General features: G+C 37.4%; 1 protein-coding gene across 6 annotated transcripts in view; it reads left to right on the forward strand.

Moving 5' to 3' along the window:
- The window catches only part of APLF (aprataxin and PNKP like factor), a 130,719-nt gene that overhangs the window by 39,972 nt on the left and 74,901 nt on the right, over positions 1–15,846 (forward strand). For 2 of the 6 annotated variants that reach the window (XM_064268668.1, XM_003413546.4), the window contains exon 3: positions 15,056–15,228. The exons of 3 other annotated variants lie outside the window; for them this stretch is intronic. In XM_064268668.1, coding sequence (XP_064124738.1) covers positions 15,056–15,228 — 173 coding nt within the window. Of the gene's footprint in view, positions 1–8,290; positions 8,657–15,055; positions 15,229–15,846 lie in introns of those variants that run through there. One more of the 6 variants, XM_064268669.1, reaches the window with a different exon arrangement.

Raw genomic sequence — 15,846 nt, forward strand, 5'->3', positions numbered from 1 at the left:
ACAAATGGTTACACGCTCAGCTGCTAACTGAAAGACTGGCTATTTGGACCCACCCAGAGGTGCCTTGGAAGAAGGGCCTGGAAATTTGTTTCCAAAAGTTGACAGTCATGGAAGCCCTGTGGAGCAGTTCTCCTTTGCACGTATGGGATCACTGTAGTCAGAATAAACTTGACAGCAACTGGCTTTTGGTTTTATCCATGTTTACAAATGTATTGATGTGTTTACAATATTCTGTTACTCTTCAAAAGTTTTGTTTTATGTATAATTGTCTTTTTTTTATTCCAAAAGATTTGTGTATACTTGTATGTGTCTTATCTCTTTTTACTTGCTCAATACTGCTAGAATTTTGTCCACTTTATAGCTTTTAAAAAACTGCCTGTTGGCTTTATTGCTCTTCTTTATTCTTTTCTATTTTGTTTGTTTTTATTAATGTCTGCACTGATCTTTATGAGGCCTATTATACTTCTAGGTTTTATTGTTTTTATTTTCTCAACTTCTGAAGTTGGATATAATTTTCAGTCTTTTTTTTTTAGATAAGAATTGAAGGTTACATATTTCCCACTAAGAACAGCTAGAGCACTAGCCAATGGATTTCTTTAATCAGTGTACTTTAATTGTTGTTCAGTGTTTTTCTAAGTAAAATTATATTTTTATTTGACTTGAGTTTTTTTTTTTTAATTAATTTTTATTAAGCTTCAAGTGAACATTTACCATTCCAATCAGTCTGTCACATGTAGGTTTACATACATCTTACTCCCTTCTCCCACTTGCTCTCCCCCTATTGAGTCAGCCCTTTCAGTCTCTCGTTTCGTGCCAATTTTGCCATCTTCCCTCTCTATCTTCCCATCCCCCCTCCAGTCAAGAGTTGCCAACACTCTCTCCAGTGTCCACCTAATTTAATTGGCTCACTCTTCATCAGCATCTCTCTCCCCAACACTGACCAGTCCTTTTCATGCCTGATGAGTTGTCTTCGGGGATGGTTCCTGTCCTGTGCCATCAGAAGTTCTGGGGAGCATTGTCTCTGGGATTCCTCTAGTCGCATTCATATCGTTAGGTATGGTCTTTTTATGAGAATTTGGGGTCTGTATCCCATTGGCCTCCTGCTCCCTCAGGAGTTGTCTGTTGTGCTCCCTAGCAGGGCAGACATTGATTGTGGCCGGGCACCAACTAGTTCTTCTGGTCTCAGGATAATGTAGGTCTCTGGTTCATGTGGCCCTTTCTGTCTCTTGGGTTCTTAGTTGTCGTGTGGCCTTGGTGTTCTTCCTTTGCCTTTGCTCCAGGTAGGTTGAGACCAATTGATGTATCTTAGATGGCCGCTTGTTGGCATTTAGGACCCCAGGCGCCACAATTCAAAGTGGGATGCAGAATGTTTTCATAATAGAATTATTTTGCCTGTTGACTTAGAAGTCTCCTCAAACCATGTTCCCCAGACCCTAGCCCCTGCTCCACTGACCTTTGAAGCTTTCATTTTATCCCGGAAACCTCTTTGCTTTTAGTCCAGTCCAATTAGGCTGACTTTCCTTGTATTGTGTGTTGTCTTTCCCTTCACCCAAAGCAGTTCTTATCTACTGATTGATTAATAAAAAGCCCTCTCCTTCCCTCCCTCCCTCCCTCCCCCCTTTGTAACCACAAAAGTATGTGTTCTCCGTTTTTTCTATTTCTCAAGATCTTATAATAGAGGTCTTATACAATATTTGTCCTTTTGCTTCTGACTCATTTCGCTCAGCATAATGCCTTCCAGATTCCTCCATGTTATGAAATGTTTCAGAGATTCGTCACTGTTCTTTATCGATGCGTAGTATTCCATTGTGTGGATATACCACAATTTATTTACCCATTCATCCGTTGACGGACACCTTGGTTGCTTCCAGCTTTTTGCTATTGTAAACAGAGCTGCAATAAACATGGGTGTGCATATATCTGTTTGTGTGAAGGCTCTTGTATCTCTAGGGTATATTCCGAGGAGTGGGATTTCTGGGTTGTATGGTAGTTCTATTTCTAACTGTTTAAGATAACGCCAGATAGATTTCCAAAGTGGTTGTACCATTTTACAATCCCACCAGCAGTGTATGAGAGTTCCAATCTCTCCGCAGCCTCTCCAACATTTATTATTTTGTGTTTTTTGGATTAATGCCAGTCTAGTTGGTGTGAGATGAAATCTCATCGTAGTTTTAATTTGCATTTCTCTCATGGCTAATGATCGAGAGCATTTTCTCATGTATCTGTTGGCTGCCTGAATATCTTCTTTAGTGAAATGTGTGTTCATATCCTTTGCCCACTTCTTGATTGGGTTGTTTGTCTTTTTGTGGTTGAGTTTTGACAGAATCATGTAGATTTTAGAGATCAGGCGCTGGTCTGAGATGTCATAGCTGAATATTCTTTCCCAGTCTGTAGGTGGTCTTTTTACTCTTTTGGTGAAGTCTTTAGATGAGCATAGGTGTTTGATTTTTAGGAGCTCCCAGTTATCTGGTTTCTCTTCATCATTTTTGGTAATGTTTTGTATTCTGTTTATGCCCTGTATTAGGGCTCCTAGGGTTGTCCCTGTTTTTTCTTCCATGATCTTTATCGTTTTAGTCTTTATGTTTAGGTCTTTGATCCACTTGGAGTTAGTTTTTGTGCATGGTGTGAGGTATGGGTCCTGTTTCATTCTTTTGCAAATGGATATCCAGTTATGCCAGCACCATTTGTTAAAAAGACTATCTTTTCCACAATTAACTGACACTGGTCCTTTGTCAAATATCAGCTGCTCATACATGGATGGATTTATATCTGGGTTCTCAATTCTGTTCCATTGGTCTATGTGCCTGTTGTTGTACCAGTACCAGGCTGTTTTGACTACTGTGGCTGTATAATAGGTTCTGAAATCAGGTAGAGTGAGGCCTCCCACTTTCTTCTTCTTTTTCAGTAATGCTTTGCTTATCCAGGGGTTCTTTCCCTTCCATATGAAATTAGTGATTTGTTTCTCTATCCCCTTAAAATATGACATTGGTATTTGGATTGGAAGTGCGTTATATGTATAGATGGCTTTTGGTAGAATAGACATTTTTACTATGTTAAGTCTTCCTATCCATGAGCAGGGTATGTTCTTCCACTTAAGTATGTCCTTTTGAATTTCTTGTAGCAGAGTTTTATAGTTTTCTTTGTATAGGTCTTTTACATCCTTGGTAAGATTTATTCCTAAGTATTTTATCTTCTTGGGGGCTACTGTGAATGGTATTGATTTGGTTATTTCCTCTTCAGTGTTCTTTTTGTTGATGTAGAGGAATCCAAGTGATTTTTGTATGTTTATTTTATAACCTGAGACTCTTCCAAACTCTTCTATTAGTTTCAGTAGTTTTCTGGAGGATTCCTTAGAGTTTTCCATGTATACGATCGTGTCATCTGCAAATAGTGATAGCTTTACTTCCTCCTTGCCAATCTGGATACCCTTTATTTCTTTGTCTAGCCTAATTGCCCTGGCTAGGATTTCAAGTACGATGTTGAATAAGAGTGGTGATAAAGGGCATCCTTGTCTGGTTCCCGTTCTCAGGGGAAATGCTTTCAGGTTCTCTCCATTTAGAGTGATATTATTGGCTGTTGGCTTTGCATAGATGCCCTTTATTATGTTGAGGAATTTTCCTTCAATTCCTATTTTGGTAAGAGTTTTTATCATAAATGGGTGTTGAACTTTGTCAAATGCCTTTTCTGCATCTATTGATAAGATCATGTGGTTTTTATCTTTTGTTTTATTTATGTGATGGATTACATTAATGGTTTTTCTGATATTAAACCAGCCTTGCATACCTGGTATAAATCCCACTTGATCAGGGTGAATTATTTTTTTGATGTATTGTTGGATTCTATTGGCTAGAATTTTGTTGAGGATTTTTGCATCTATGTTCATGAGGGATATAGGTCTAAAATTTTCTTTTTTTGTAATGTCTTTACCTGGTTTTGGTATCAGGGAGATGGTAGCTTCATAGAATGAGTTGGGTAGTATTCTGTCTTTTTCTATGCTTTGAAATACCTTCAGTAGTAGTGATGTTAAGTCTTCTCTGAAGGTTTGGTAGAACTCTGCAGTGAAGCCATCTGGACCAGGACTTTTTTTTCTTGGAAGTTTTTTGATTACCGTTTCAATCTCTTTTTTTGTTATGGGTCTATTTAGTTGTTCTACTTCTGAATGTGTTAGTTTAGGTAGGTAGTATTTTTCCAAGAATTTATCCATTTCTTCTAGGTTTTCAGATTTGTTAGAGTACAATTTTACGTAGTAATGTGAAATGATTCTTTTAATTTCATTTGGCTCTGTTGTGATGTGGTCCTTCTCGTTTCTTATTCAGGTTATTTGTTTCCTCTCCTGTTTTTCTTTAGTCAGTCTAGCCAATGGTTTATCAATTTTGTTAATTTTTTCAAAAAACCAGCTAGCTTTTGGCTTTGTTAATTTTTTCAATTGTTTTTCTGTTCTCTAATTCATTTAGTTCAGCTCTAATTTTTATTATTTGTTTTCTTCTGGTGCCTGATGGGTTCTTTTGTTGCTCACTTTCTATTTGTTCAAGTTGTCGGGACAGTTCTCTGATTTTGGCTCTTTCTTTTTGTATGTGTGCATTTATCGATATAAATTGGCCTCTGAGCACTGCTTTTGCTGTGTCCCAGAGGTTTTGATAGGAAGTATTTTCATTCTCGTTGCTTTCTAAGAATTTCCTCATTCCCTCCTTGATGTCTTCTATAACCCAGTCTTTTTTCAGTAGGGTATTGTTCATTTTCCAAGTATTTGATTTCTTTTCCCTAGTTTTTCTGTTATTGATTTCTAGCTTCGTTGCCTTGTGGTCTGAGAAGATGCTTTGTAATATTTCGATGTTTTGGATTCTACCAAGATTTGTTTTGTGACCTAATATGTGGTCTATTCTAGAGAATGTTCCATGTGCACTAGAAAAAAAAGTATATTTTGCAGCAGTTGGGTGGAGAGTTCTGTATAAGTCAATGAGGTTAAGTTGGTTGATTGTTGTAAGTAGGTCTTCTGTGTCTCTATTGAGCTTCTTACTGGATGTCCTGTCCTTCTCCGAAAGTGGTGTGTTGAAGTCTCCTACTATAAATGTGGAGGTGTCTATCTCGCTTTTCAATTCTGTTAAAATTTGATTTATGTATCTTGCAGCCCTGTCATTGGGTGCGTAAATATTTAATATGGTTATATCTTCCTGATCAATTGTCCCTTTTATCATTATATAGTGTCCTTCTTTATCCTTTTTGGCGGATTTAAGTCTAAAGTCTATTTTGTCAGAAATTAATATTGCTACTCTTCTTCTTTGCTTATTATTTGCTTGATATATTTTTTTCCATCCTTTGAGTTTTAGTTTGTTTGTGTCTCTAAGTCTAAGGTGTGTCTCTTGTAGGCAGCGTATAGATGGATCTTGTTTCTTTATCCAGTCCGTGACTCTCTGTCTCTTTATTGGTGCATTTAGTCCATTTACATTCAGTGTAATTACAGATAAATAAGTTTTTAGTGCTGTCATTTTGATGCCTTTTCATGTGTGTTGGTGGCCATTTCATTTTTCCATATACTTTTTTGTGCTGAGACGTTTTTCTTAGTAGATTGTGAGATCCTCATTTTCATAATGTTTAACTTTATGTTTGTTGTGTCGTTACGTTTTTCTTGAGTTATGGAATTGTTATTCCTTTTTGTGGTTACCTTATTATTTACCCCTATTTTTCTAAGTAAAAACCTAACTTGTATCGTTCTATATCGCCTTATATCACTCTCCATCTGGCAGTTCAATGCCTCCTATATTTGTCCCTCTTTTTGATTATTGTGATCGTTTATCTATTGATTTCCATGATTCCCTGTTATGTGTTTTATTTTGTTTATTTATTTATTTTTTAGAATTAATCTTACTTTGTTTGTTTTTGTGCTTTCCCTATTTGAGTTGCGTTGATATCAGGACGTTCTGTTTTGTGACCTTGTATTGTGCTGGTACCTGATATTATTGGTCATCAGGCCAAACAATCTCCTTAAGCATTTCTTGCAGTCTTGGTTTAGTTTTTGCAAATTCTCTAAACTTATGTTTATCTGTAAATATCTTAATTTCTCTTTCATATTTCAGAGAGAGTTTTGCTGGATATATGATCCTTGGTTGGCAGTTTTTCTCCTTCAGTGCTCTGTATACGTCATCCCATTCCCTTCTTGCTTACATGGTTTCTGCTGAGTAGTCTGAACTTATTCTTATTGATTCTCCCTTGAAGGAAACCTTTCTTTTCTCCCTGGCTGCTTTTAAAATTTTCTGTTTGTCTTTGGTTTTGGCAAGTTTGATGATAATATGTCTTGGTGTTTTTCTTTTTGGATCAATCTTAAATGGGGTTCGATGAGCATCTTGGATAGATATCCTTTCGTCTTTCATGATGTCAGGGAAGTTTTCTGTCAGGAGTTCTTCAACTATTTTCTCTGTGTTTTCTGTCCCCCCTCCCTGTTCTGGGACTCTAATCACTCGCAAGTTGTCCTTCTTGATAGAGTCCCACATGATTCTTAGGGTTTCTTCATTTTTTTTAATTCTTTTATCTGATTTTTTTCAGCTATTTTGGAGTTGATTCCCTGGTCCTCCAGAAGTCCCAGTCTACATTCTAATTGCTCGAGTCTGCTCCTCTGACTTTCTATTGCATTGTCTAATTCTGTAATTTTATTGTTAATCTTTTGGATTTCTACATGCTGTCTCTCTATGGATTCTTGCAACTTATTAATTTTTCCGCTATGTTCTTGAATAACCTTTTTGAGTTCTTCAACAGTTTTATCAGTGTGTTCCTTGGCTTTTTCTGCAGTTATCCTAATTTCATTTGTGATATCTTTAAGCATTCTGTAAATTAGTTTTTTATATTCTGTATCTGATAATTCCAGGATTGTATCTTCATTTGGGAAAGATTTTGATTCTTTTGTTTGGGGGGTTGGAGAAGCTGTCATGGTCTGTTTCTTTATGTGGTTTGATATGGACTGCTGTCTCTGAGCCATCACTGGGAAACTAGATTTTCCAGGTAATCAGCTAAAAAAAAATGCAGTCAGATCCCTATCTGAATTCTCCTTCTGGCTCAGGGTATTCGGATGTTAATGGAGCCGCCTGGGGAGGGTGGGGGAGGGATCAGAGAGCTTGGCGTGTAGCACCACAGAATATAGAGCTGATCCCCACGTTCACGCTCCGCCCCCATCCGCCAGAATCCCCGCAGGACGGCTCCCCGGCTGGGACGCTACTCTCCCTGCTCCAAGATTAGTCACTTTCTCCCGGGGATTTCTCCCTCCAGTGCGCGCACCGCTCTCGCGAACTGAGTGGGCGTGGCCCTGACGAACAGCTGGGCTCGCCCCCAGGGTCTATTCAGGGGAATGCGCTCATACCCTGCCGGCTCTCGCCAAGATCCCAGCGGGACGGCTCCCCGGCTGGGACGCTGCTCTTCCTGCTCCAAGACCAGTCACTTCCTCCTGGGGATTTCTCCCTCCCGTGGGCCGCACCGCTCACGCGACCTGGGTGGGCGTGGCCCTCACGAACGTCTGGGCGCCCCCCCCCGGGGTCGCTTTAGGGAAATATAGCTGATCCCCAAGCTCGCGTCTCGCCTGCTTCCCGCCAAACTCCCAGCGGGATGGCTCCCCGGCTGGGATGCTGCTCTCCCCGCTCCAAGATCAGTCACTGTGTCCCGGGTGCTTCTCCCACCGGCTGCACCCCTACGCCGCCCGCGCCAACCAGCTAGACTCCCTCCCGGGATGGGTTGGGGGGGTAGGGCTGGGCCCCTTGTCTGTGCCGTCTGCCCCCCTGGGCTCTGCCCCAGCCCGGGCTCCGAAGGTCACCTGCCTGGTACGCTGTCTCTTAGTTCTGAAAACGATCACTGTCTGCCCGTATTTGTTCTTTCTCCGTCTCTAAGTCTGTGTTTGTTGTTCAGAGTTCGTAGATTGTTATGTATGTGATCGGTTCACTTGTTTTTCCGAGTCTTTGTTGCAAGAGGGATCCGCGGTAGCGTCCACCTAGTCCGCCATCTTGGCCCCGCCTCCTTGACTTGAGTTTTTGAAGTGTGTATTCAATTTCCAAACGTACAGGGGGAGGATATGGTTCTTTCCATTGTTGAGTTCTCAATTTAAACTAGCATCGTGATTATATAAATAATGATTTGATACTGTTACGTTGACATTTATTGACAGTTGTCTTAAGATATAGTAGTAGTTAGTTTTCATAAATGTTCCATGTTAGCTTAAGAGGAATATGTATATTCTAATTTATTTATGGAAGTTTCTATATACTTATTAGAAAACAAAATCTTCACAACTGGACCAATAAACAACATCGTGATAAACAGGGAAAATGTTGAAGTTGTCAAGGATTTCATTTTACTTGGATTCACAATCAACACCCATGGAAGCAGCAGTCAAGAAATCAAAAGACACATTGAATTGGGCAAATCTGCTGCAAAAGACCTCTTAAAAGTGTTGAAAAGCAAAGGTGTCACCTTCAGGAATAAGGTGCACCGAACTCAAGCCATGGTGTTTTCAAATGCCTCATATGCATGCGAAAGCTGGGCAATTAATAAGAAAGACCGAAGAAGGACTGATTCGTGATGTTGGCAAAGAATATAGAATATATCATGGACTTCCAGAAGAACGAACAGGTCTGTCTTGGAAGAAGTACGGCCAGAGTGCTCCTTCAAAGCAAGGATGGTGAGACTTCTCACGTAATTTGAACATGTTGTCAGGATGGACTAGTCCTTGGAGAAGGACATCATGCTTGGTAAAGCAGAGGGTCAGTGAAAGAGAAGACCCTCAATGAGATGTATTGGCACAATGGCTGCAACAATAGGCTCAAGTATAACAACAGTTGTGAGGGTGGCACAGGACCGGCCAGTGTTTCCTTCTGTTGTACCTAGGGTGGCTATGAGTTGGAACCAACTTGCCAGCACTTTGCAACAACATATGCTTGTTAGATCAAGCTCATTGTTTTCAAATATTCTATGTATTTATTGATTTTTGTTTGCTCAATCTAAACATGTTTTTATAATCCAGTCTAAAATTGCTGGGGTTTTTTTACTGGCACATTTAGTTCACTTATATTTATACAGTATATTTATATTTCTGATTTATTTGAATTTATTCCTACAGTCATACTTTACACTTTTAATATGTCCACCTTTCGAATTCTTTCTCTCTTCCTTCCTTCTTTCCTTACTTTATTTTGACTTAATTATTTACATTCAATTCCTGTCCCCCCCACCCCTTGTTTGGAAGTTATATATGTAATTTCGGTTGTTTTAAAAGTCACCTTTAAGTTTTTAACGTGTATCATAAAATCTAATCTCTATCTCTCTCCTGAAAAATACAAAGGCCTTAAGCTGTTTTACCCTTGATCAACCCTCTTACATGTTATTTGATACTGTTAAGAATGGTTAAGAGCTTAGCTGCTAACCAGAGGGTCAGCAGTTTGAATCCACCAGCTGCTCCTTGAAAACCCTATGGGGTCGTTCTACTCTTTCCCATAGGGTCGCTGTGAGTTAGAATTGACTGATGGCAATGTGTTTGGTTTTGGTTATAGTGTCAATATTTGTTTATATTTACCTACCTATTGACCATTTTCTTGGCTCACTATTTCTGTTTCCTTCTCAAGCCTACCTTCTCAGTTAATTTTTCTTATTTCTGAAATAAATCTTTTAGAATATCTCTTGTGAGCATCTTTTGATGGTAAATGCTCTGTTTTTGTTTTCTGAAAATGCCTTTTTTTATGATTTTTCCTGAATGACAGTTTAGTCATGGGTAAAATTCTAGTTAGATAGTTATTTACTTTTGACAAGTTAAAGATATTCTGTAGTCTGAAGGGTCCATTTTGCTGTTGCTAAATCAAGTTGACTGTTAGTCTATTTGTTGCATTTTATGTAGGTAATTTATTTTTCCTTCCATAGGTGCTGTTAACATCTTCTCTTTGTATTGTTCTGCATTTTCTTCATGATGTGTTCACATGTAGACTTCTTTTTATTTTTCTTTCTGAATCTACAGATTTATCTAATCAGTTTTGGGAAATTCTGATCTATTTTCCCTTTGAATATTGACTATTCAAAATTTCCTTTGAATATATTGACTTTCCCAATTTTCTTTTCCTTGAACTCAGATTAGACATATATTAAAACTTTTTATTCTGTTCACTTATGTCTGTTATCTTTGCTCTCATATTTTTCATATCTTTTTCCTTATGCTATATCCTGGATAATTTTTTCAAACCTCTAATTTTTCTTCAGCTGTGTCTGCTCTGTTTAACTCATCATTGAGTTTCACATTTTGATGATTCTAGTTTTCATTGTAGAAATTCTGCTTTGCTCCTTTTCAAATAAGCCTGGCCCTTTTTTCATTGTGTTGTGGCCCCTTCTCATTTTTAAATTCTATCTTTTATTTCTTTAAAAAAAAGTGAACATACTTATTTAATATTTTGTGTCTAATATTTATATTGTCAGTAGTTTTTTTTAGAAATTAATGATGTTACTTATTGGTTTGTCTCTCTGTCTCAGCGGGCTGTTTCTCATCTGTTTTGTAATGTTTGATTATGAGCTCAGGTTCTCTGGGGCATCATCTGTGTTATTCTTGTGCGGTCTGGTTGAGGGTGAGTGAATTCAGAGAATGTGTATTTGTTTCTATCGGACATTCCAAGGTGCTATAGATGCAGGGCCAATTTCTGTTTATATTTCAACCTTAGATTTTCTGGTCTATACACATGGTTTAAATTTGAAAATCAAACACTACTAAGGCCAGGCCTATGAATACAAATTCTCAGAGGGAAAATTTTTTTTTCTTTATTCAGTGCTCAAGCTGCTTAAGTTTCCCTGCCATATCCCTTTGCTGGTAGGCAGATTTCTTTTTAAATCTACCATCTTTTAAAGGCTGTAGCCCTCCAATGGTCTTAGCTTTTGCAGGAGCCACAACACATTGTGTGAGACTAAGCTTTGTCTCCTTGCAGTTGTTAAAAACTCAAAAAGCCTCAAAAGTAGGTAGAATGTATGTTTTCAGCTCTCTCCGTTTTTGATTCTTAGGAATTTCCCTTATTTTCTGGCAAGCCTAGCTATATTTTTTAAAATATGTTAACTATAGCTTTCCAGAATTTTTGTTGGTTTATATCAGAAGGGTGATTAACTTGTCAGCAGTATTTCTAGAAATGGAAATTCGTGTATCTTTATTAAAGTCAGGAAAGGTATGTAGTTCAGGGATACTGTACTGACTTTTTAAAATAACAGAGCAAGTTAATTTTTCCTTGTTGTTGTTGTTGTTAGGTGCTGTCGAGTTGGTTCCGACTCATAGTGACCCTATGCACAACAGAATGAAACAGTGCCCAGTCCTGCGCCATCCTTACAATTGTTGTTATGCTTGAGCTCATTGTTGTAGCCACTGTGTCAGTCCAACTCTTTGAGGGTCTTCCTCTTTTCCGCTGACCCTGTACTCTGCCAAGCATGATGTCCTTCTCCAGAAGAATATTGTAGAAGAATATCGTAGGAAAATTGGAAATCTAGGAAATAATTTTTCCTTAATATAATTAAAATAAGTTGTTAATTCATGTTTGTGATGGATTTCATGTACGTGTGGCTTTCTAGTTAAACTGCATGCAGTTTAACATAGATTTTTGACCCTATTCAATGAGTATTATTTCTGTAGATTTAAAGTACTGGATCAAACATTAGACTTTCTTGAATATCGTTTTCACTTAGTTTTTGAGGCCCCTGTATGAACAGTATTAGGGAAAGGAAAAGATGATCATGGACCACATTCACTGGTCCACCCTTTTTGTGGTTAGATTTATTAAATGCTTAATATTTAACCACTTCTGATTTAAACATTGGAGCCCTGGTGGTACAGTGGTTAAGAGCTTGGCTGTGAATCAAAAGGTCAACAGTTCGAATCCATCAGCCACTCTTGGAAACCTTATGGGGTTTTCTACTCTGTCCTGTAGGGTTGCTGTGATTTAAAACGGACTCTGTGGCAATGGGTTAGGTGTTTTTTTTTTTAATTATAAAGTGCTTTTAACTGAGGGAAAAAATACTTAAACTGAATGTTTATTTGTCTTTGGTTTGAGATGCTTTTCAAAATAATCATGATTAGTTTCCTTTCTTCAGTATTTTACCTTTTCTACTCTTAGAATATTATTTCTTTGTAGTTAACATCCTATCCATTGTAAGCTTCCAAAACCAAACCTGTTGCCATCCAGTTGATTCTGACTCATGGCAATCCTATAGGACAGAGTAGGACTGCCCCATAGGGTTTCCAAGGAGCAGCTGGTAGATTCCAACTGCCAACCATTTGGTTAGCTGCCGAGCTCTTAACCACTGTACCACCAGGGCTCCAATGTCATGTTAGCGTGAGCAAAATAATTACAAGCAGTGGGTAAGAGCTTGAACTAGAGCGGTGACTGCAAATAGTAAGAGAAATGGATTCAAAAACTTCAGAGGTAAATGATCGGGGTCTTGACAATCGGATGGAGTAGAAGAATATTGTAGCTGTTCAGTAAGTGTTTATGGATTTTGTTATGTTTTCGTGTGTTACAGAAATTAAACGAAAATATTTTTGCATATATCACTAAGATATCCTACTCTCATTTTTTGTAGAGTTTTTTTTTTTTTTTTTTTTTTTTAATAAAAACAAATGAAAATCCAAAGTAGCTACCAAGGTTAATAACTTTTTTGAATCATGTATTATAATAGCATCCTAGACTTGTATATATTATAGTTTATATTCTATTAAGGTTTAAGATTTAAAAAAAAATTAAAATAACTATTAAACCTGTTGCTGTCAAGTTGATTCCGACTCACAGCGACTCTATAGGACAGAGTAGAACTGCCCCATAGAATTTCCAAGGAGCACCTGACAGATTCGAACTGCCAGCTTCTTGGTTAGCAGCCTAAGCTCTTAACCACTATGCCGCCAGGGTTTCCAAAAGTAACTATACTTAATGTCTACCACGTTTTCTAATAAAAAGAAATTTATCAGTGGGGGAGGGGTAAAAAGAAAACAGAAGAGCTTGCGTATTTCTAGAATTTCAAATTGTACATTTAAATTATCCACATTTAAAATAGGCCTTTGACGAACATTCTTACTTTTTTATAATGAATATTTTTGCAGTAGGAACAGAAGATTTTATCCTTTCATTCGTAATGTGTTCTACTGTTCAAACTCAAGGTTAATAAGATATATCTTAATACTTACAGATATTTTTAAGGGTTGGAATAAAAAAAGTCTTGAATTATGGAAGTATAGTTAGTCCAGAAGAATGTCTCAAGGTACTTTAATGAAGCATAAATAGAAAATCTTGGAATGTTCAGCATATGTCCAATCCCAGGGTGATAATTCTCTTGCTGTGCTGGAGAGATTATCGATGTCTCCAGAAAAAATCACATTAAACTAATGCAGTAGATGGAAGGATGATGGGGGGAATTTCTCTACATTAGATTCTTATAAAAAGTCAAAGGTCTACATTAAATGTAGATTGCTGTTGTCATGCACTAAAGCCTATTTATTGTAAAAGTCAAGTGATATTGATGATGAAAAGGCTGTTTGAACTTTGGAAATGGCTGATTTCACTTGATCTTACTTGGGGTTTTTAAGGTACCTTTTCATAGTTCTTCAATAGGTCTTTTTTCATAGGTCTCGGGGGCCCTGGTGGTGCAGTGGTTAAGTGTTTGGCTACTAACCAAAAGGTCTGCAGCTTGAATCCACCAGCTGCTCCTTGGAAACCCTAATGGGCAGTTTTACTCTGTCCTATAGGGTTACTATGAGTCGGAATCGACTCAACGGCAACGGGTTTGGTTTTTTTCATAGGTCTTAGTTGTGAAGGATGAATCTAATGATGTATTGCTTGGGCAAATCTGCTGCAAAAGACCTCTTTAAAGTACTAAAAAGCAAGGATGTCACTTTGAGGACTGAGGCGTGTCTGAATCAGGCTGTGGTATTTTTAGTCATCTTGTATGCATGTGAAAGCTGGTCAGTGAATAAGGAAACCGAAGCAGAACTGATGCGTTTGACTTATGGTGTTGGCAAAGAATGTTGAATATACCATGGAGTTCCAGAATAATGAACAAATCTGGCTTGGAAAAGTACAGCCAGAATGCTCCTTAGAAGCGAGGATGGTGAAACGTCTCACATAGTTTGGACATGTTATCAGGAGGGACCAGTCCCTGGAGAAGGCCATCATGCTTAATAAAGTGAGGGCCACTGAAAAAGAGAAAGACCCTCAAGAAGATGGACTGACACTGTGGCTGCAACAGTGAGCTTAAGCATAGCAATGATTGTGAGGATGGCACAGGATCAGACAGCGTTTCCTTCTGTTGTACATAAGGTCGCTATGAATCAGAGCCGACTCAACAATACCTAACAGCAACAATAACAGTTATGGAAAGTTCTCATTATCTTTGCTAACATGGAGACAATCAGTGGCAAACATAACACAATAGATAAAATAGTTTGACTTTGAGATATATTTACTACTTGCAGTTTGAATATGGGCGATTATCTTCATAGTGGGAGTTTCAATCAAACAAAATAAGATTCCACTGTAAGGAGCTAGAAAACCGTGTTGTTTACTTGAAAGATTTGTTCAGAATCTCACTCCCTACAGTTTCTCATTTTTTAATCATAGTAAGAAATTCTTAGGAGAAAAGTTGAAAAGAAGCAAGTCATCCTCAGGGGATTAGCGAATTTTTGATTAAAAGTGGGAGATCTAATTTCCATACTGAGGATTATTTTTTTGTTTCTCTTTCCTTAGTTCATTTGTCTCTGTATTAAACAAAATGGAAGATAGTACTTTTTAACCAGTTAATTGATAAGTTTGTTTTTTCTTTGATTCCTAGAGAAAACATGTTATAGTTTTTTTGTATATACATAATAATTATTTGATTCCTAGAGAAAACATGTTATAGTTTTTTTGTATATAAATCATAATTATGGTACTTGTAAGTACCAGGTATATTAAACCTTTAAGTCTAAATGTATACTTAAATTGTTTTGATACTAACATTTTGGGTCAGTTCTTATTTAGTTGTATTTTTATCAAAATTCTGAATTACAGCATCATTTTATTCTTTTTTTATTTGTTAGATACACACGAATCCATGTTTTTATCAGTCTTTTGGGAAGAGCCAGCTATTACCATTGAAGATAAATCTATGGCACTGGTTGAATCCTGGAGATTGTTTTTCTTTGTTAGTTGACAAGTACATTTTCCGTGTTTCCTCTACACGCTCTGAAAGGGAAATGGAATGTACTTTAAGGTAAGATTATCAGATGAAATGAGCGTAAGTAGTGGTATTTGGAATCAAATTCCTCAGCCATCCTTAGATGCTTTGGTAGAAAACATTCTAGGATTAAACTTTATTGACATATAGCAGCTATATCATTCTTTGTGTGTGTGAGTGTGTGTGTGCGCGCACGCTCACCCACATTCGTGTAGGTTGTTTGATTCTAGAAGACATTTGACTTTGAAAACTTATTATGCCTCAATAGTGATTTGTTCCATATATGGTATCTTTTACCATTGTGTTTAGAAAATGTACTTTCCATCTAACGGTACCAAGATTGCTAATTTGAATTTGACTACATTTTCCTCATTTTTTTATCTTCTTTAATTTTATTAAGTTATTAACCTCTGACTTAGACTATGCTTGTATAATTCCTCTTATAAAAATGACAGAAAATATAGAATAGGGAAACTGAGTAAATGAGATATTAGAACAAAAATACTGATATGTAAAGTTAAAATTCATAAACTAGTTTTGTTGAACCAGTTATCTCTTGAAGATTATTTGGCTGTTTCAGCTTTTCAATTATATAATGCATAAACTAGACTACAGAAATAGAGGGACAAAATTATACAGAATATATAACAGTAA

The sequence above is a fragment of the Loxodonta africana genome, chromosome 15, assembly GCF_030014295.1.
Source record: "Loxodonta africana isolate mLoxAfr1 chromosome 15, mLoxAfr1.hap2, whole genome shotgun sequence".
Taxonomy (NCBI): domain Eukaryota; kingdom Metazoa; phylum Chordata; class Mammalia; order Proboscidea; family Elephantidae; genus Loxodonta; species Loxodonta africana.